Here is a 16,669-nt window from a genome sequence, read left to right as displayed (position 1 = left end):
TGTCCCTGTTGACTGTTCCTAATTCATGTTGTATTCTTGATTTTTTAAAATATATATATATTTTATAATATGTTTATTATTTTACAATAAAAAATCTAATAAAAAAAGACAGCAATACTAACAATACTAACAATGACATTCATTGGACTGTTGAATGGGATGGCCAATTTGACGAAATCCGGGTCCCCATATGTCATTCTATGGAGAAGCGGAAATAATTGCGTTTCGGATTGTTTGTGCACATCGGCCTCTTTACTGGGTGCACTGCTTACATGAATCGTGCGTCATTAGCTAAAAAATAAGTTATCGAACTTGTAGTCATTCGTTTACGAATATATTGCATTATTCGCCCTATGTTTCTTTAATTAAATATATGTGTAGTTATATCGTACACAATTGAAAATGTTTGCGGGCCTACCTGAACTTGGGATATCCAATGGCGAGGATCTAAAAGAAACACTGACTAACTGCACAGAGCCTCTGAAAGCCATTGACCAGTTTCAGGTAAGCTAAGTAGCTTTAGCTAACCATAGCTAAACATGATGATACTAGCGGATCTGCAAAGTGGTTCAAGCTATGCGTTGTATTCATTATTGACCATAATTATAATTTAAGTGGGTAGTTAACGTACCGCTGTCATTTAAACAACGTTAGTCCAATAGTCTTGCACTAATTAAAATAGCCGTACGTTACTCCTACTATATTTCAAGTATTCTATTTGTTGACGAATTGGCTCTAGCTGCCAAATACTCTACTAAACGTGAATCGATTCTCAATTGCGGTATGGTTCTAGAAACAAAGCCCTCTACTTTCATAGCCGGTTTTTAACACCGTTGCAGCTAGCATAATGTTTCAGTGACAACAAAGCAAAGGCAGTATAGCCTTTAGATAGGTGGGTTAGCTGACGTCACAAAAACGATGTGCACACTTCAATGGGGCAGAAGTCCGTGAGTTGTGCAGTTGTGATTCTGGATGGCCAGATCACGTTAGCTACCAACAATGAAACGGCCATGTAGGGACTCGTTTCATCTGGTTCATGATACCATGTCTTGTTTTGGATTATTTCATGTCAATGTTAATGTTTTTAAATCAAATAGCTAGCTAACCAGCAACTGTAACGATGTATTTGAGACACGTGCTCATTGTGCAGATGTAAACTATATTTCGTCTCCAGTTTTTTTACATTTTTTTTTTACATGTGAACAATCTAAACCAGTTCCATAGTTGCAAAATAAAATATTCCTTAACTGCTTACCGTTGACTCCCATTTCTGGATCTCAAGCTTCGATTCCGCTAGGTATTGACTCCTACGATTCAGTATTTTTGCAATGGAGGAAACTTTGCCGTAGTCTATCTACTACGAGAACACAAACGTGCATCTTTCATAGCAAAGAAAGGGCAATAGAGGACAGGGTTGCCAGTTCGAGTGTTGTCAATTTAGCGACTTTGTTGCTATATTTAGCGAGTATTCAGACCCCTCTAGCGATACATGTTCAAAAAAGCGACTAGCGACTTTTTCAGGTGTTATTGGAGACTCTGACGTGAAAGCATGTATCGTTCTCAACGAGCAGAGGGTGCTGCGGTGGGCCCCCGCTGTAAAAGTACCAGTCTCAACGTCCACAGTGAAGAGGCGACTCCTGCAACCTGGCCTTTCTAGGCAGAGTTGCAAAGAAAAAGCCCTATCAGACTGGCGAATAAAAATAAAAGATTAAGATGGGCAAAATAACAGACACTGGATAGGGGATTTCTGCCTAGAAGGCCAGCATCCAGGAGTAAATAAAAATTTTTATTTATCCGTCAACCAGGTAAATTGGCTGAGAACACGTTCTCATTTGCAGCAACGACCTGGGGAATAGTTACAGGGAAAAGGAGGGGGATGAAAGAGCCAATTGTAAACTGGGGATTATTTGGTGACCTTGATGGTTTGAGGGCCAGATTGGGAATTTAGCCAAGACACCGGGGTTAATAACATCCCAACTCGTACGATGCGACTGGTGTTTTGCAGGTACTAAACTCAGGAAAAAAAGAAACATCCTCTCACTGTCAACTGCGTTTATTTTCAGCAAAGGTAATGTGTACATATTTGTAAAAACACAAGATTCAACAACTGAAACATAAACGGAACAAGTTCTATAGACCTATGACTAACATAAATGGAATAATGTGTCCTTGAACAAAGTAACAGTCAGTATCTGGTGTGGTCTCCAGTTGCATTAAGTACTGCAGTGCATCTCCTCATCATGGACTGCACCAGATTTGCCTGTTTTTACTGTGAGATGTTACCCCACTCTTCCACCAAGGCACCTGCAAGTTCCCAGACATTTCTGGGGGGGGAATGGCCCTAGCCCTCTCCCTCCGACACAACAGGTCCCAGACGTGCTCAATTGGATTGAGATCCGGGTTCTTCGCTGGCCATGGCAGAACACTGACATTCCTGTCTTGCAGGAAATCACACACAGAACGAGCAGTATGGCTGGTGGCATTGTCATGCTGTAGGGTCATATCAGGATGAGCCTGCAGGAAGGATACCACGTGAGGGAGGAGGATGTCTTCCCTGTAACGCACAGCATTGAGATTGCCTGCAATAACAAGAAGCACAGTCCAATGATGCTGTGACACACTTCCCCAGACCATGACGGACGCTTCACCTCCAAATTGGACGATAAACGGGAATCTGATCATCACCCCTGATGAGACAAAATCGCGACTCGTCAGTGAAGAGCACTTTTTGCCAGTCCTGTCTGGTCCAGCGACAGTGGGTTTGTGCCCATAGGCGATGTTGTTGCCGGTGATGTCTGGTGAGGACCTGCCTTACAACAGACTTACAAGCCCTCAGTCCAGCCTCTCTCAGCCTATTGCGGACAGTCTGAGCACTGATGGAGGGATTGTGCGTTCCTGATGTAACTCAGGCAGTTGTTATTGCCATCCTGTAACTGTCCCACAGGTGTGATATTCGGATGTACTGATCCTGTGCAGGTGTTGTTACACGTGGTCTGCCACTGCGAGGACGATCAGCTGTCTGTCCTGTCTCCCTTTAGCGCTGTCTTAGGCGTCTGTCTTAACGACCGTTCCACAGGTGCATGTTCATTTAATTGTTTATGGTTCATTGAACAAGCATGGGAAACGGTGTTTAAAGCCTTTACAATGAACATCTGTGAAGTTATTAGGATTTTTATGATTTATCTTTGAAAGACAGGGTCCTGAAAAAGGGACATTCATTTTTTTAGTTCATTTAATTAAGCTGCCAGTTGAGGACTTGTGAGGTGTCTGTTTCTCAAACTAGACACTCTAATGTACTTTTCCTCTTGCTCAGTTGTGCACCAGGGCCTCCCACTCCTCTTTCTATTCTGGTTAGGGCCAGTTTGCGCTGTTCTGTGAAGGGAGTAGTACACAGCGTTGTATGAGATCTTCAGTTGCTTGACAATTCCTCGCATGGAATAGCCTTCATTTCTCAGAACAAGAATAAACTGAAGAGTTCTTGTTTCTGGACATTGTGAGCCTGTAATCGAACCCACAAATGCCGACGCTCCAGATACTCAACTAGTCTAAAGAAGGCCAATATTATTGCTTCTTTAACCAGGACAACAGTTTTCAGCTTTGCTAACATAATTGCAAAAGGGTTTTCTAATGATCAATTAGCCTTTTAAAATGATAAACTTGGATAAGCTAACACAGCGTGCCATTGGAACACAGGAGTGATGGTTGCTGAGAATAGGCCTCTGTACGCTTATGTAGACATTCCATTTAATAACCTGCCCTTTCCAGCTACAATAGTAATTTACAACATTAACAATGTCTACGCTGTATTTCTGATCAATTTGATGTTATTTTAGTGTACAAAAAAATGTGCTTTTCTTTCAAAAACAAGGAAATGTCTGTGACCCTGAACTATTGAATGGTACTATGTGTATAGTTGAAAGCAAAATCCAAGCCATGAGGTCGAAGGAATTGTCTGTAGAGCTCTGAGACAGGATTGTGTCGATGCACAGATCTGGGGAAAGGTACCAAAACATGTCTGCAGCATTGAAGCTCCCAAGAAGACAGTGGCCTCCATTTTTCTTAAATGGAAGAAGTTCCAGTGAGCAATCAGGGGAGAAGAGCCTTCCTTGGTCAGGGAGGTGACCAATAACCAGATGGTCACTCTGACAGAGCTTCAGAGTTTATCTGTGGAGATGGGAGAACCTTCCTGAAGGACAACCTTCTCTGCAGCATTCCACCAATCAGTCCTTTATGGTAGAGTGGCCAGACGGAAGCCACTCATCAGTAAAAGGCACATGACAGCCCGCTTGATGAAACCAAGATTCAACTCTTTGGCCTGAATGCCAAGCGTCACGTCTGGAGAAAACCCGGCACCATCCTTACGGTGAAGCATGGTGGTGGCTGCATCCTGCTGTGGGGGACGTTTTTCAGCAGCAGGGACTGCGAGACTAGTCAGGATCGAGGGAAAGATGAACGGAGCAAAGTACAGAGAGATCCTTGATGAAAACCTGCTCAGGATCTCAGACTGAGTCGAAGGTTCACCTTCAAACAGGACAACAACCTTAAGCACACAGCCAAGAAAACTGAAGGGTGGCTTCGGGACAAGTCTCTGAATGTCCTTCAGTGGCCCAGCCAGATCCTGGACTTAAACCTGATCGAACATCTCTGGAGAGACCTGAACATAGCTGTTCAGCGACGCTCCCCATCAAACCTGACAGAGCCTGAGAGGATCTGCAGAGAAGAATGGGAGAAACTCCTCAGAGGTGTGCAAAGCTTGTAGCGTCATACTCAAGAAGAGATGTAATTGCTCCAAAGGTGCTTCAACAAAGTACTGCATAAAGGGTGTGAATTCTTTATGTAAATGTAAATTTGAATATTTTTTTTATTGAGAAATGCAATGGCGGCCTCTGTGCAACTTAGAAATAGCCCATAAAATGCCACCCGTGACCAATACATTTTCACCCACGTCTTTGTTTTCAAAGTAGCACAATTTGACAGAAAATAACCTTGCTAGCTAGCTATGTGCTAACAACAAAGGTAGCTAGCTAACGTTAACTAATGTTATTTGAATGACGAGACCTATGCTCACTAACCACTTGCCACTTAACTCATAATTATTGTTACTAATTAACACCACATTTAGACTGATCCCCTTTCTCTACTTAGCAACCTCCCTGAGTATAAATTACAATAAAATATCACTGCTTCGATTTATCAAATGAATAACATCACTATTTCACTGCATTGATTATTATCTTACCGCCTGTCTGGTAATGTGTTGTTTGCAGACAGAAAATGGCATTTTGTTGCCAACTCTTCAGTCAGCTCTTCCCTTCCTGGACCTTCACGGGACTCCTCGGTTGGAGTTTCACCAGTCGGTCTTTGACGAGCTTCGTGACAAGTTGATGGAGCGAGTCGCCACTATCGCAGAGGGCAAGGATGAGGAACGGTGCGACATCTCTTTACATATGTATAGCCGGCTAATAGTTAGCTAGTAATCACCAGGTCTGTATAGAGAAATCATCCGTTTAAACTGTTGTACATGTTTGACATGATTGATTGTTTGTGTATTCCACCTCCCTCTACAGTTATGGTAAACTTGAAGAGCTTCTAGAGAAGAGTTTTCCACTGGTGAAGATGCCCTCCATTCAGCCAGTGGTCATGCAGGTTCTGAAACATCTTCCAAAGGTAAGTCTCTGTCTTCCCACCATACTTTTAGTGAATGCACCTTTTAACCCGCAATGCAGATCTTTTCTATTTATAGTTGTTTGCACCTGCCATTGGCCATGTTTTCTCTCTTCAAAACACTGGTATCCTACCACAGCTCAGTATTTGAAATGTATTTCCTGATTGACTTGCTATGAACAGGTTCCAGAGAAAAAGCTGAAGCTTGTAATGGCTGATAAGGAACTGTATAAGGTCTGTGCTGTTGAGGTGAAGAGGCAGATCTGGCAGGACAACCAGGCTCTCTTCGGGGATGAGGTTTCGCCCCTGCTCAAGCAGTATATTGTGGAGAAGGAGGCAGCACTTTTCAGCAGTGATCTCTCTATTCTGCACAACTTCTTCAGCCCCTCCCCCAAAGCAAGACGCCAAGGAGAGGTGAGCCACCCGAGTACATCTGGACCTTTTCATTGCCTTTTGATTCCCAATAGATTCTGTTCACATTCCATTAAGGATTTGTTTTGATTAGGGCCAGGAGCCTGTTATAAAAAATAGTTTTTACTAGTCAATCAACCTTTTTGTCTATGAACTCCGAAGAGAGTTGGGTGTGTTTGAGGTGTGGTGGAAATTCTAACAGAGTGAGAGAGACTTGGTCATTTCTTCAAACAATCATCTTTATTCAGTATCAATTAATTATTGCAATAATGAGGCTAACCTTTACTCAAATGCACAGTACTATATATAGCTGACTAACGCTCAGCCATGGTTGGTTCAACCCCCCTCATGCAGACCAAGGAGCATCATAAGGCACTCTGGGTTCATCCTGTTGTTATCTGCATGTGGGTGTGTTGTCTTAACCACACCCTGGCTTAGTTCCCCAGATGCAAAAATGATTTAGAGATGATGAGGAATTGTTCTAAACTCCTCCTGGCTATCTCTATCTCTGTTACACCCACCACGTCTTGTCTATGTAATGCGGTCTTTTAACTCATTTGTCAGCTCAAGCCATCTCTAGTGACCATACGCCCGGATTAGCTACAGGAAACTAGAGTGGAACCCATGAATACGCAGACACTAACAGCACAATATTAATTGCTAACTATTAATATCAAATCAGGTAAATATGTCATTTTTCTCTCACAGAGGCTAACCCTTTTTCTGTTTCATGTACAGGTAGTCTTGAAGTTGACCCAGATGATTGGGAAGAATGTGAAACTGTATGACATGGTACTTCAGTTCCTGCGAACCCTCTTCCTGCGTACGCGTAACGTCCACTATTGCACCCTGCGTGCAGAGCTGCTCATGTCCCTCCATGACCTGGACATCAGTGAGATCTGTTCAGTAGACCCCTGCCACAAGGTATGCTCAATTCCTAGGAAAGAGACACTGCAACTGATCTGAGTTGCCTTCTTCTGTAGGCAAACTGAAACAGAAATCGTATTGATTTCAAAAAGCATGCAAATACGGTGGTGAATGTTCTGCATGCTGATGCAGAGTGCTTTATTTATGTCTATCTTGGCAGTTCACCTGGTGCTTGGATGCCTGTATCCGTGAGAAGTTTGTGGATGCCAAGCGAGCCCGGGAATTGCAAGGTTTTCTGGATGGAGTGAAGAAAGGACAGGAGCAAGTACTTGGGTGAGAAAAGAAGAGTGGAGGAAATGTGATTGAACATGGCTTAGGATTGTAGGATTCATAAAAAGATGTGACAAATGTTGTGGGTCTTCTTGATTTCCAGGGACCTGTCCATGATCCTGTGCGACCCATTTGCCTGTAACACCCTGGTTTTGAGTACGGTCCGAAATTTGCAAGAATTGCTCAGCCAGGACGCTCTACCCAGAGTAAGACGTTCAATGTTGTCTTTTGTGGTCTTAATGTTCTTTCTATCCATTTCTATATTCTGTCAATGCTTTGGGGAAACCTACTGCCACTACTGAAGAGATATTTCTGTGGGAATGAACAGGACAGTCCAGACCTGATGCTGCTGCTTAGAATGCTGTCTCTTGGACAAGGGGCTTGGGATATGATTGACAGCCAAGTCTTTAAAGAGCCCAGATTGGTATGTATTCACTTCTTGTTTCCACTAGTATTATTTTATAATCATGTGTTTTTCTTCAGTGAGTTAACGAGTGTAATATATTTCCTATGCGCTACACAGTAACAATAGTTTGACTCGCAGAGCTGGAAAACAACCTCTTTACAATTACCACTGCTAGATGGCGTAGATGTGACGTAACCAGTCAGGGCAGAGACTCATCATATTTGATTCGTTCCCCCTCAGGAACTGGAGGTTGTAACCCGTTTTCTACCAGCCATGTTGTCAGTAGTTGTGGATGACTACACCTTCACTGTAGAACAGAAGCTCCCCAGTGAGGAGAAGACCTCCCTCACTTATCCCACAGCCCTGCCTGATGCCTTCAACAAGTAAACACTGGGATGGGCTGTCACACAGGGGGTGGGGTTAGAATGGAACATGCTACTTTGGTAGACTTTGTATGGCTCTAATTAAATGTTTTATAAAAATATAGAATGTAAAACGCATCGTATTGATATTCAAAAATATACATGTATTTATTTTCTTTAACCTTTTATTTTACTAGGAAAGTCCGTTAGGAACAAATTCTTATTTACAATGACGGCCTAGGAACAGTGGGTTAACTGCCTTGTTCAGGGGCAGAACAAACACATTTGTATTTTCTTGTCAGCTCGGGGTTTTGATCTTAGCAACCTTTCGGTTACTGGCCCAACGCTCTAAACATTTTGCTACCTGCCGCCTCCATGTGAATTTAAATTGTCAATATTATGTGCGGTGCACATGAGAGCTTTATGTTTAATGTGTTTCAATGAGAAGCCTCTGATTTAAAGTGAGTTCTCCTCTGCCCTAGGTACCTGCAGGAGAACAGGGTGGCATGTGAGATAGGTCTGTACTACACACTCCACATTGCCAAGCAGAGGAACAAGAATGCCTTACAACGGTTACTTCCCGCTTTGGGTAGGTTCTGCCCTTGTTTTGCCACAGGTTAATAATAGAAGGAAATAAATACTGTTTTTATCCTGGCTCTCAACATTTTTTTTCATTTAACTGCAGTGGAGACCCACAACGAAATGGCCTTTGGGGACATCTTCCTGCACCTCCTGACAGGGCACCTCACCTTGCTCTCTGATGAGTTTGGGACTGAAGAGTTCTGCTCTGCCGTGTTTGATGGCTTTCTCCTCGCCTCTTTCTCCAGGTCTGTCTTGTCATGGGTCGTACAGGAGATTACTGCAAATGTTGCATTTGAAACTGATGGAAATCTTACTGCACATTTATGAAATCTGTGACATTGAAGTAGAATACTGTACTCACAATAGGCAAAAAAAATAGCTATAGATTTCTCAATAATGGCTGATGCAAAAAAGGCTTTCGACTGTCTTGAATGGACTTTTCTATTCAAAACATTGGAAGCTTTCAACTTTTCATCTGAAGTAACACATTTTATTTAATAAAATATAAAACATGTGTATAAATGTCCTAAAGCGAAAATATATATAAAATAATACATTATCTGATGGAATTGCTTTAGAAAGGAACACAATACAGGGATGTCCTCCCTCACCCTCCTGTTTCACTGGCAATTGAACCTCTTGTAGAAAGAATTAGACAGGACCCAAACAGAACCGGTACTTGTAAACATTAATATAAATAATATTGCAGATGGTCTGATATACCTGACCAATATTACCCCCGTTTCAAAAAATATTTGCAGAATACAAAAAAAATCTCAGGATATAAAATGAACATGGGAAGAAAATGAAATGGCAATAGGAAGAAAATAAAAGTCAAGATCTACAGCAATCCTTTAAGTATACCACAAAAAAATATGAAATGCTTAGGATCCTTAATGAGTGACAACAAAGTATATGAACATCATTCCATTACTCAACAATATGAAAGCAGATCTAATTAAAAGAAATACTCTTCTCATAAATCTTATAGGTAGAGTAAACCTCTTTAGAATGGCATGCATGGCTGACAAAGTTTTAAAAAATCTATTTTCGGTAATACTAATTACCCCACTGAAGACATTCTCTTTTAAAATGTATACTTGGTCATGAGACTTTACAGTGCATTTGCAAAGTATTCAGATCCCTTGTCTTTCCCACATTTTTGTTACATTACAGCCTTATTGTAAAATGTATACTTTGAAGATTTTTTTAAATCTACACACAATACCCCATAATGACAAAGGAAGAACTGATTATTATACATTTTTGCAAATTTATTAAACATTTAAAAACGGACATATAATTTACATAAGTATTCAGACCTTTTACTCAGTACTTTGATGAAGCACCTTATTGTAGCAATTACAGCCTCAAGTCTTCTTGGGTATGACGCTACAAGCTTGGCACACCTGTATTTGGAGAGTTTCTCCCATTCTTCTCTGCAGATCCTCTCAAGCTCTGTCAGTTTGGATGGGGAGCGTCACTGCACAGCTATTTTCAGGTCCGGGCTCTGGCTCGGCCACTCTGGGACATTCAGAGATTTGTCCCAAAGCCACTCCTGCGTTGTCTTTGCTGTGTGCTTTGGGTCGTTGTCCTGTTGGAAGGTGAACCTTCACTTTTGCTCCGTTCATCTTTCCTTCGATCCTGACTGGTCTCCCAGTCCCTGCCGCTGAAAAAACATCCCCACAGCATGATGCTGCCACCACCAGGATTCTTCCAGATGTGACACTTGGCATTCAGGCAAAATAGTTCAATCTTGGTTTCATCAGACCAGAGAATCTTGATGCTTATCGAGAGTTCTTTAGGTGCCTTTGGCCAAACTCCAAGCGGGCTATCATGCCTTTTACTGAGGACTGACTGCCATCTGGCCACATTACCATAAAGGCCTGATTGGTGGAGTGCTGCAGAGATGGTTGTCTTTCTAGAATAATCTCCACAGAGGAGCTCTGTCAGTGTGACCATCGGGTTCCCTTTTTACCTATTTTGTTACGTTACAGCCTAATTTTAAAATGTATTAAATGAACTTTTATTTTATTTTTTTATCAATCTACACACTACACCATAATGACAATGTGAAAACAGATTTATTTTTTGTGTGCAAATTTATACAAAATGCATCCTGTTTCCTTTGATCGTCCTTCAGATGTTTTTACAACTTGATTAGAGTTCACTTGTGGTAAATTCAAATGATTGGACATGACTTCGAAAGGCACACCTGTCAATATAATGTCCCACAGTGGACGTCAGAGCAAAAACCAAGCCATGAATTGTCCGACTTCAACTGTATGTATGTATGTATGTATGTATGTATGTATGTATGTATGTATGTATGTATGTATGTATGTATGTATGTATGTATGTATGTATGTATGTATGTATGTATGTATGTATGTATGTATGCATGGTTGAAGTCGGAAGTTTACATACACCTTAGCCAAATACATTTAAACTAAATTTTTCACAATTCCTGACATTTAATCCAAGTAAAAATGCCCTGTTTTAAGTCAGTTTGGATCACCACTTTATTTTAAGAATGTGAAATGTCAGAATAATAGTAGAGAGAACGATTTATTTGAGCTTTTATTTCTTTCATCACATTCCCAGTGGGTCTGAAGTTTACATACACTGAATTATTATTTGGTAGCATTGCCTTTAAATTGTTTAACTTGGTACTACCCAACACGTTTGACCCATCTTTGTCCCCATGTGCAGTTGCAACCCGTAGTCTGGCTTTTTTATGGCGGTTTTGGAGCAGTGGCTTCTTCCTTGCTGAGCGGCAATTCAGGTTATGTCGATATAGGACTCGTTTTACTGGGGCTATAGATACTTTTATACCCGTGTCCTCCAGCATCTTCACAAGGTCCTTTGCTGTTGTTCTGGGATTGATTTGCACTTTTCGCACCAAAGTACGTTCATCTCTAGGAGGCAGAACGCGTCTCCTTCCTGAGCGGTATGACGGCTGCGTGGTGTTTATACTTGCGTACTATTGTTTGTACAGATGAATGCCGTTTGGAAATTGCTACCAATGATGAACCAGACTTGTGGAAGTCTACCATTTTTTTTCTGGGGTCTTGGCCTTTTTCTTTTGATTTTCCAATGATGTCATGCAAAGCGGCACTTAGTTTGAAGGTAGGCCTTGAAATACATACACAGGTACACATCCAATTGACTCAAATGATGTCAATTAGCCTTCCAGAAGCTTCTAAAGCCATGACATAATTTTCTGGAATTTTCCAAGCTGTTTAAAGGCACAGTCAACTTAGTGTATGTAACTTCTGACCTACTGGAATTGTGACACAATGAATTATAAGTGAAATAATCTGTCTGTAAACAATTGTTGGAAAAATTACTTGTGTCATGCACAATGTAGATGTCCTAACCGACTTGCCAAACTATAGTGAGTTAACAAGAAATTTGTGGAGTGGTTGAAAAACGAGTTATAATGACTCCAACCTAAGTGTATGTAAACTTCCGACTTCAAGTGTGTGTGTGTGTGTGTGTGTGTGTGTGTGTGTGTGTGTGTGTGTGTGTGTGTGTGTGTGTGTGTGTGTGTGTGTGTGTGTGTGTGTGTGTGTGTGTGTGTGTGTGTGTGTGTGTATATGTATATATATGAATGACTGAATACAGCACTTCCTATACAAATGGTTACATATTTTGCCTTATCTCATGAAACCCATAACTCCCTGACATATATTTTTGTGTATTCCAGTAAAGAGAATGTCCACAGACACACCCTACGCCTGTTGCTTCACCTTCACCACAAAGTGTTGCCATCTTGTATGGAGACCTTACTGAAAACCTTGGAACCCCCAAAACAGGTGGGCAAGCTGCCATTTGGATTGATTTATTTTGCATTTTCCGCATGAGAACATTGTATTAACCGCATAAGCTCAGTGATTGAGGTTAGATTCATATTTCCAGTATGTGGCTCACACTAGGTGTTGTGTATTTTTATTCATTTTTTACTCCACCTGTGGCTTCTACTGGAACTAAAGTCATTTTTCTGGTTATGTCACAAAGTCAGGGACATAGGAAACTCCTGGCCCTATGACATAGCTACTGTATTTCCATATTCCTCATTCTCTATTCTCTGTGCTTGTCTGGTGTCTATAGAGCAGTGACCAGGTGAAGGAGTTGTACACCCAGCTGACAGAGAAACTGGAGGCCCAAAAGAAGAGTCCTGCCCAGCCAGACGAAGCCCCCTCTCTTGACCTGGGGCTCCATCCTGTTACAGTGCCCACGACAGCCTCCACTCCAACCACACCACTTTGAGAGGAGGAGGTAGGACGCATCGAAAGAAACAAACCTAGTGGTTTGAAAAAAGGATGCTGATATTACATGTAGAATTGAGGTCGGCTCATGAAAACGTAAAAAAAAAAAAAAAACGGCATAATGAACATTACAATATGCAATTTCCTCTATGGTTACTATGGTCAATGTTTAGTTTGTTTTCTAATGCTTGGTTATTTTTTTACATGTATTTTTAAGGAATGGGGCAGTCTCACTCCTTTTGTCATTTGTTTTGCTTTATTGAAGAGATGGTAAAGTGTATGAAGACGGAGGCTGGACCAAGCGGGCCACAGTGCTTGTTTTATTTTAAAGCGGTCTATTTTTAAGCAGTCTTCCAGCTTTACAAATGTAATTCGATGGCAGTTATTACTTTTATTAATATGTAGTCTTGCTGAATTATTGTTCAAAGTATGTTTTAATATGTACTGTAGCTATCTATCAAGACTGAATGTCAATGTGTGTAGGCCTACTGTTGTTTGGTTTGTGTCAGTGGTGAAACAAGCTGTAAATAAAATCACTATTTAGAAATTAAGTCCCAAAATATTTTCAAACATTAAAGTTGCCAAGGGAAGCAATATGACGAGTACTGGAATTAAGTGATCAAACATACAGTACCAGTCACAAGTTTGGAAACACCTACTCATTCAAGAGTTTCTTTATTTTTACTATTTTCTACGTTGTCGAAAAATAGGAAAGACATCAAAACTATGAAATGACACACTCCCGATTTTGCAGGTTTCCCTACTTACAAAACATGTAGAGGTCTGTAATTTTTATCATAGGTACACTTCAACTGTGAGAGACGGAATCTAAAACAAAAATCCAGAAAATCACATTGTATGATTTTTAAGTAATTCATTCGCGTTTCGCTTTGCTTATTTGAGCTGTTCTTGCCGTAATATGGCCTTGGCCCTATTTGGTGAAATACTATCTTCTGTATACCACCCTACCTTGTCACAACACAACTGATTGACTCAAACGCATTAAGAAGTAAAGACATTCCACAAATGAACTTTTAACAAGGTACACCTGTCAATTGAAATGCATTCCAGGTGACTGACTACCTTATGAAGAGAATTCCAAGTGTGTGCAAAGCTGTCAAGGCAAAGGGTGGCTACTTTGAAGAATCTAAAATATATTTTGAATTAACACTTTTTTTTTTGGTGTCTTCACTATTATTCTACAATGTAGAAAATATAAAAAATAAAGAAAAAACCTTGAAGGAGTAGGTGTGTCCTTCAGGAGTGTGTTTGTGTATATTAATGAATGACTGAATACAGCACTTCCTATACAAATGGTGTTGAAGTTTAAATACTCCTTAGCCAAATAGATTTAAACTCCGTTTTTCACAATTCCTGACATTTAATCCTAGTAAAAATTCCCTGTCTTAGGATCACCATTTTTATTTTAAGAATGTTAAATGTCAGAATAATAGTAGAGAATGATTTATTTCAGCTTTTACTTCTTTCATCACATTCCCTGTCAGTCAGAAGTTTACACACACTCAATTTGTATTTGGTAATATTGCCTTTAAATTGTTTAACTTGGGACAAACGTGTTGGGTAGCCTTCCACAAGCTTCCCACAATATGTTGGGTGAATTTTGGCCCATTCCTCCTGACAGAGCTGCTGTAACTGAGTCAGGTTTGTAAGCCTCCTTGCTCGCACACACTTTTTCAGTTCTTCCCACACATTTTCTATAGGATTGAGCCCGGTGCAGAGTTGTTAACAACCCTACGGTGCTTCACTGTAGGGTTGGTGCCAGGTTTCCTCCAGATGTGACGCTTGCCATTCAGGCCAAGGAGTTCAATCTTTGTTTCATCAGACCAGAGAATCTGGTTTCTTATGGTCTGAGAGTTCTTTAGGTGTCTTTTGGGAAAACTCTAATTGGGCTGTCATGTGCGTTTTTTTTATTGAGGAGTGGCTTCCGTCTGGACACTACCATGAAGGCCTGATTGATGGAGTGCTGCAGAGATGGTTGTCCTTCTGGAAGGTTCTCCCATCTCCACAGAGGAGCTCTGTCAGTGAGGTCACCTCCTAGGCCCTTCTCCCATGATTGCTCAGTTTGGCTGGGCGGCCAGCTCTAGGAAGACTCTTGGGGGTTCCAAGCTTCTTTCATTGAAGAATGATGGAGGCCACTGTTCTTTGAGACCTTCAATGCTGCAGAAATGTTTTGGTACCCCTCCCCAGATCGGTGGCTCGACACAATCCTGTCTCTGAGCTCTACGGACAATTCCTTCGAACTCGTGGCTTTATTTTTGCTCTGACATGCACTGGCAAATGTGGGATTATATGGACAGGTGTGTGCCTTTCCAAATTCTTAAAAATATTTTTTTAATAACGTTTTTAAATAAATTTGCAGAAATGTCTAAACCTGTTTTCACATTGTCATTATGGGGTGTTGTGTGTAGATTTGCTGAAGATTTTAATTCAAATTTAACCCAATTTAGAATACAGCTGTAATGTAACAAAATGTGTGAAAAGTAAATTGGTCTGAATACTTTCCGTAGACACTGTATGCATGTATGTATATGACTGTGGTGGGGTAGGGTACATGATGACCTATAAATGTACAAATTTAGGCTGTCTTTTATTGTCTCGTCATCAAAATTCAGACGTAACTTTGTTGCAGGTGCGTGGTAACAATTGAATAACGTGAAAAAAAAAGAAACCCGTCAAAGGAAGTGACAAAGGTTCAAGTTAAGCTCAGTGAAACATGAGGTTATAATGAAGGAGATTCTTGACTCGGACTTCACAGCCATCGACGACACAATCAACCAATCCATTGAGTAATACAGAGACTCCCTACAAGCAGCAAAGATCAAGATATATCAGCGACCAGGGGACTACCAGCCCAACCAGGTTTATGCATGGGAAGGCCCTAGGACGGGAGCACCGAGAGGCACGCACCACTGAGCGCTGGGGGGGGGGGGACAGAGACTCGGACACAGACTCGGCATCCACTGAGCGCAAATTCCCTGCAGACAGCGACTCCAACTACCATCGCAAATAAACAGTTTGTTGTTGTTGTTGCCGAAAGCAGTACAACAAGGCTCCAAAAATAAACTATGCAGGAGAGGCAAGTGGTCAGAGGGGACCAGGAACACAGGCCGTGGACACGGAGCTACAGCATAATCGATAAGAATCCTCTCAAAAATCATCTCAGGGCCTCTTTTATACCTACATGTACAGACAAACCATTTGTTACAAAAGTATGTGTTAATTCTTTCGCAAGATTAAATTTAAACGTGTTTTCCCAAAATAATGTTTCTAGCCTAGAAACCTAACAAATAAACCTAACAAATAACTAATAAGCCCCAAAGCAAATTCTGTCCCATGGTTAACAAACCCTCAAATAATACCTTTTGTAGGTTAGTTGAACAAGAAGCCATATCTGTATATACAATAAAAATAAACCATATTCAGAAGAACCTCACCAGGATAGACAAAGTAATGAAAGACTCGTCTTTGGTTATCAAACCTGCAGACAAGGGGGGTGCTGTGGTCATTTTAGACTATGAAAAATACAAAGAACCGATTCAGAGACGACTTTAATAATGAACTTTTATATAGAACAATTAGTGTTGGTCCTACACATGTGTTCCAAAGGGATATTAGCTCAAATCTGAGAGAAAAAGGCACAGCACACCAACATCAAAACCTCATCCCAACTGTAAAGTATGGTGGAGGGAGCATCATGGTTTGGGGCTGCTTTGCTGCCTCAGGGCCTGAATAGCTTCCTATCATTGACAGAAAAA

At 41.1% G+C, this 16,669-nt stretch overlaps 1 protein-coding gene across 2 annotated transcripts; it reads left to right on the top strand.

Moving 5' to 3' along the window:
- The first annotated feature begins 214 nt into the window (after positions 1 to 214).
- Positions 215 to 15,154, top strand: LOC124036138 (negative elongation factor B-like). 2 transcript variants are annotated; one of them, XM_046350321.1, is made up of 14 exons: positions 215 to 504; positions 5,268 to 5,428; positions 5,568 to 5,667; positions 5,848 to 6,078; positions 6,814 to 6,999; positions 7,163 to 7,275; positions 7,376 to 7,478; positions 7,601 to 7,696; positions 7,919 to 8,061; positions 8,523 to 8,629; positions 8,726 to 8,867; positions 12,332 to 12,440; positions 12,736 to 12,903; positions 14,830 to 15,154. In XM_046350321.1, the coding sequence occupies exons 1-13, from the start codon at positions 403 to 405 to the stop codon at positions 12,892 to 12,894; spliced, it is 1,752 nt and encodes a 583-aa protein (XP_046206277.1). In that variant the 5' UTR covers positions 215 to 402; the 3' UTR covers positions 12,895 to 12,903; positions 14,830 to 15,154. The 2 variants fall into 2 exon arrangements, with proteins under 2 accessions (XP_046206277.1, XP_046206276.1); XM_046350320.1 differs by lacking the exon at positions 14,830 to 15,154 and having other exon boundaries at positions 12,736 to 13,489.
- Positions 15,155 to 16,669: the final 1,515 nt, after the last annotated feature.

This window comes from Oncorhynchus gorbuscha, linkage group LG05 (genome assembly GCF_021184085.1).
Source record: "Oncorhynchus gorbuscha isolate QuinsamMale2020 ecotype Even-year linkage group LG05, OgorEven_v1.0, whole genome shotgun sequence".
NCBI classification, from domain to species: domain Eukaryota; kingdom Metazoa; phylum Chordata; class Actinopteri; order Salmoniformes; family Salmonidae; genus Oncorhynchus; species Oncorhynchus gorbuscha.
This window is presented reverse-complemented; position numbering and strand designations above follow the sequence as displayed.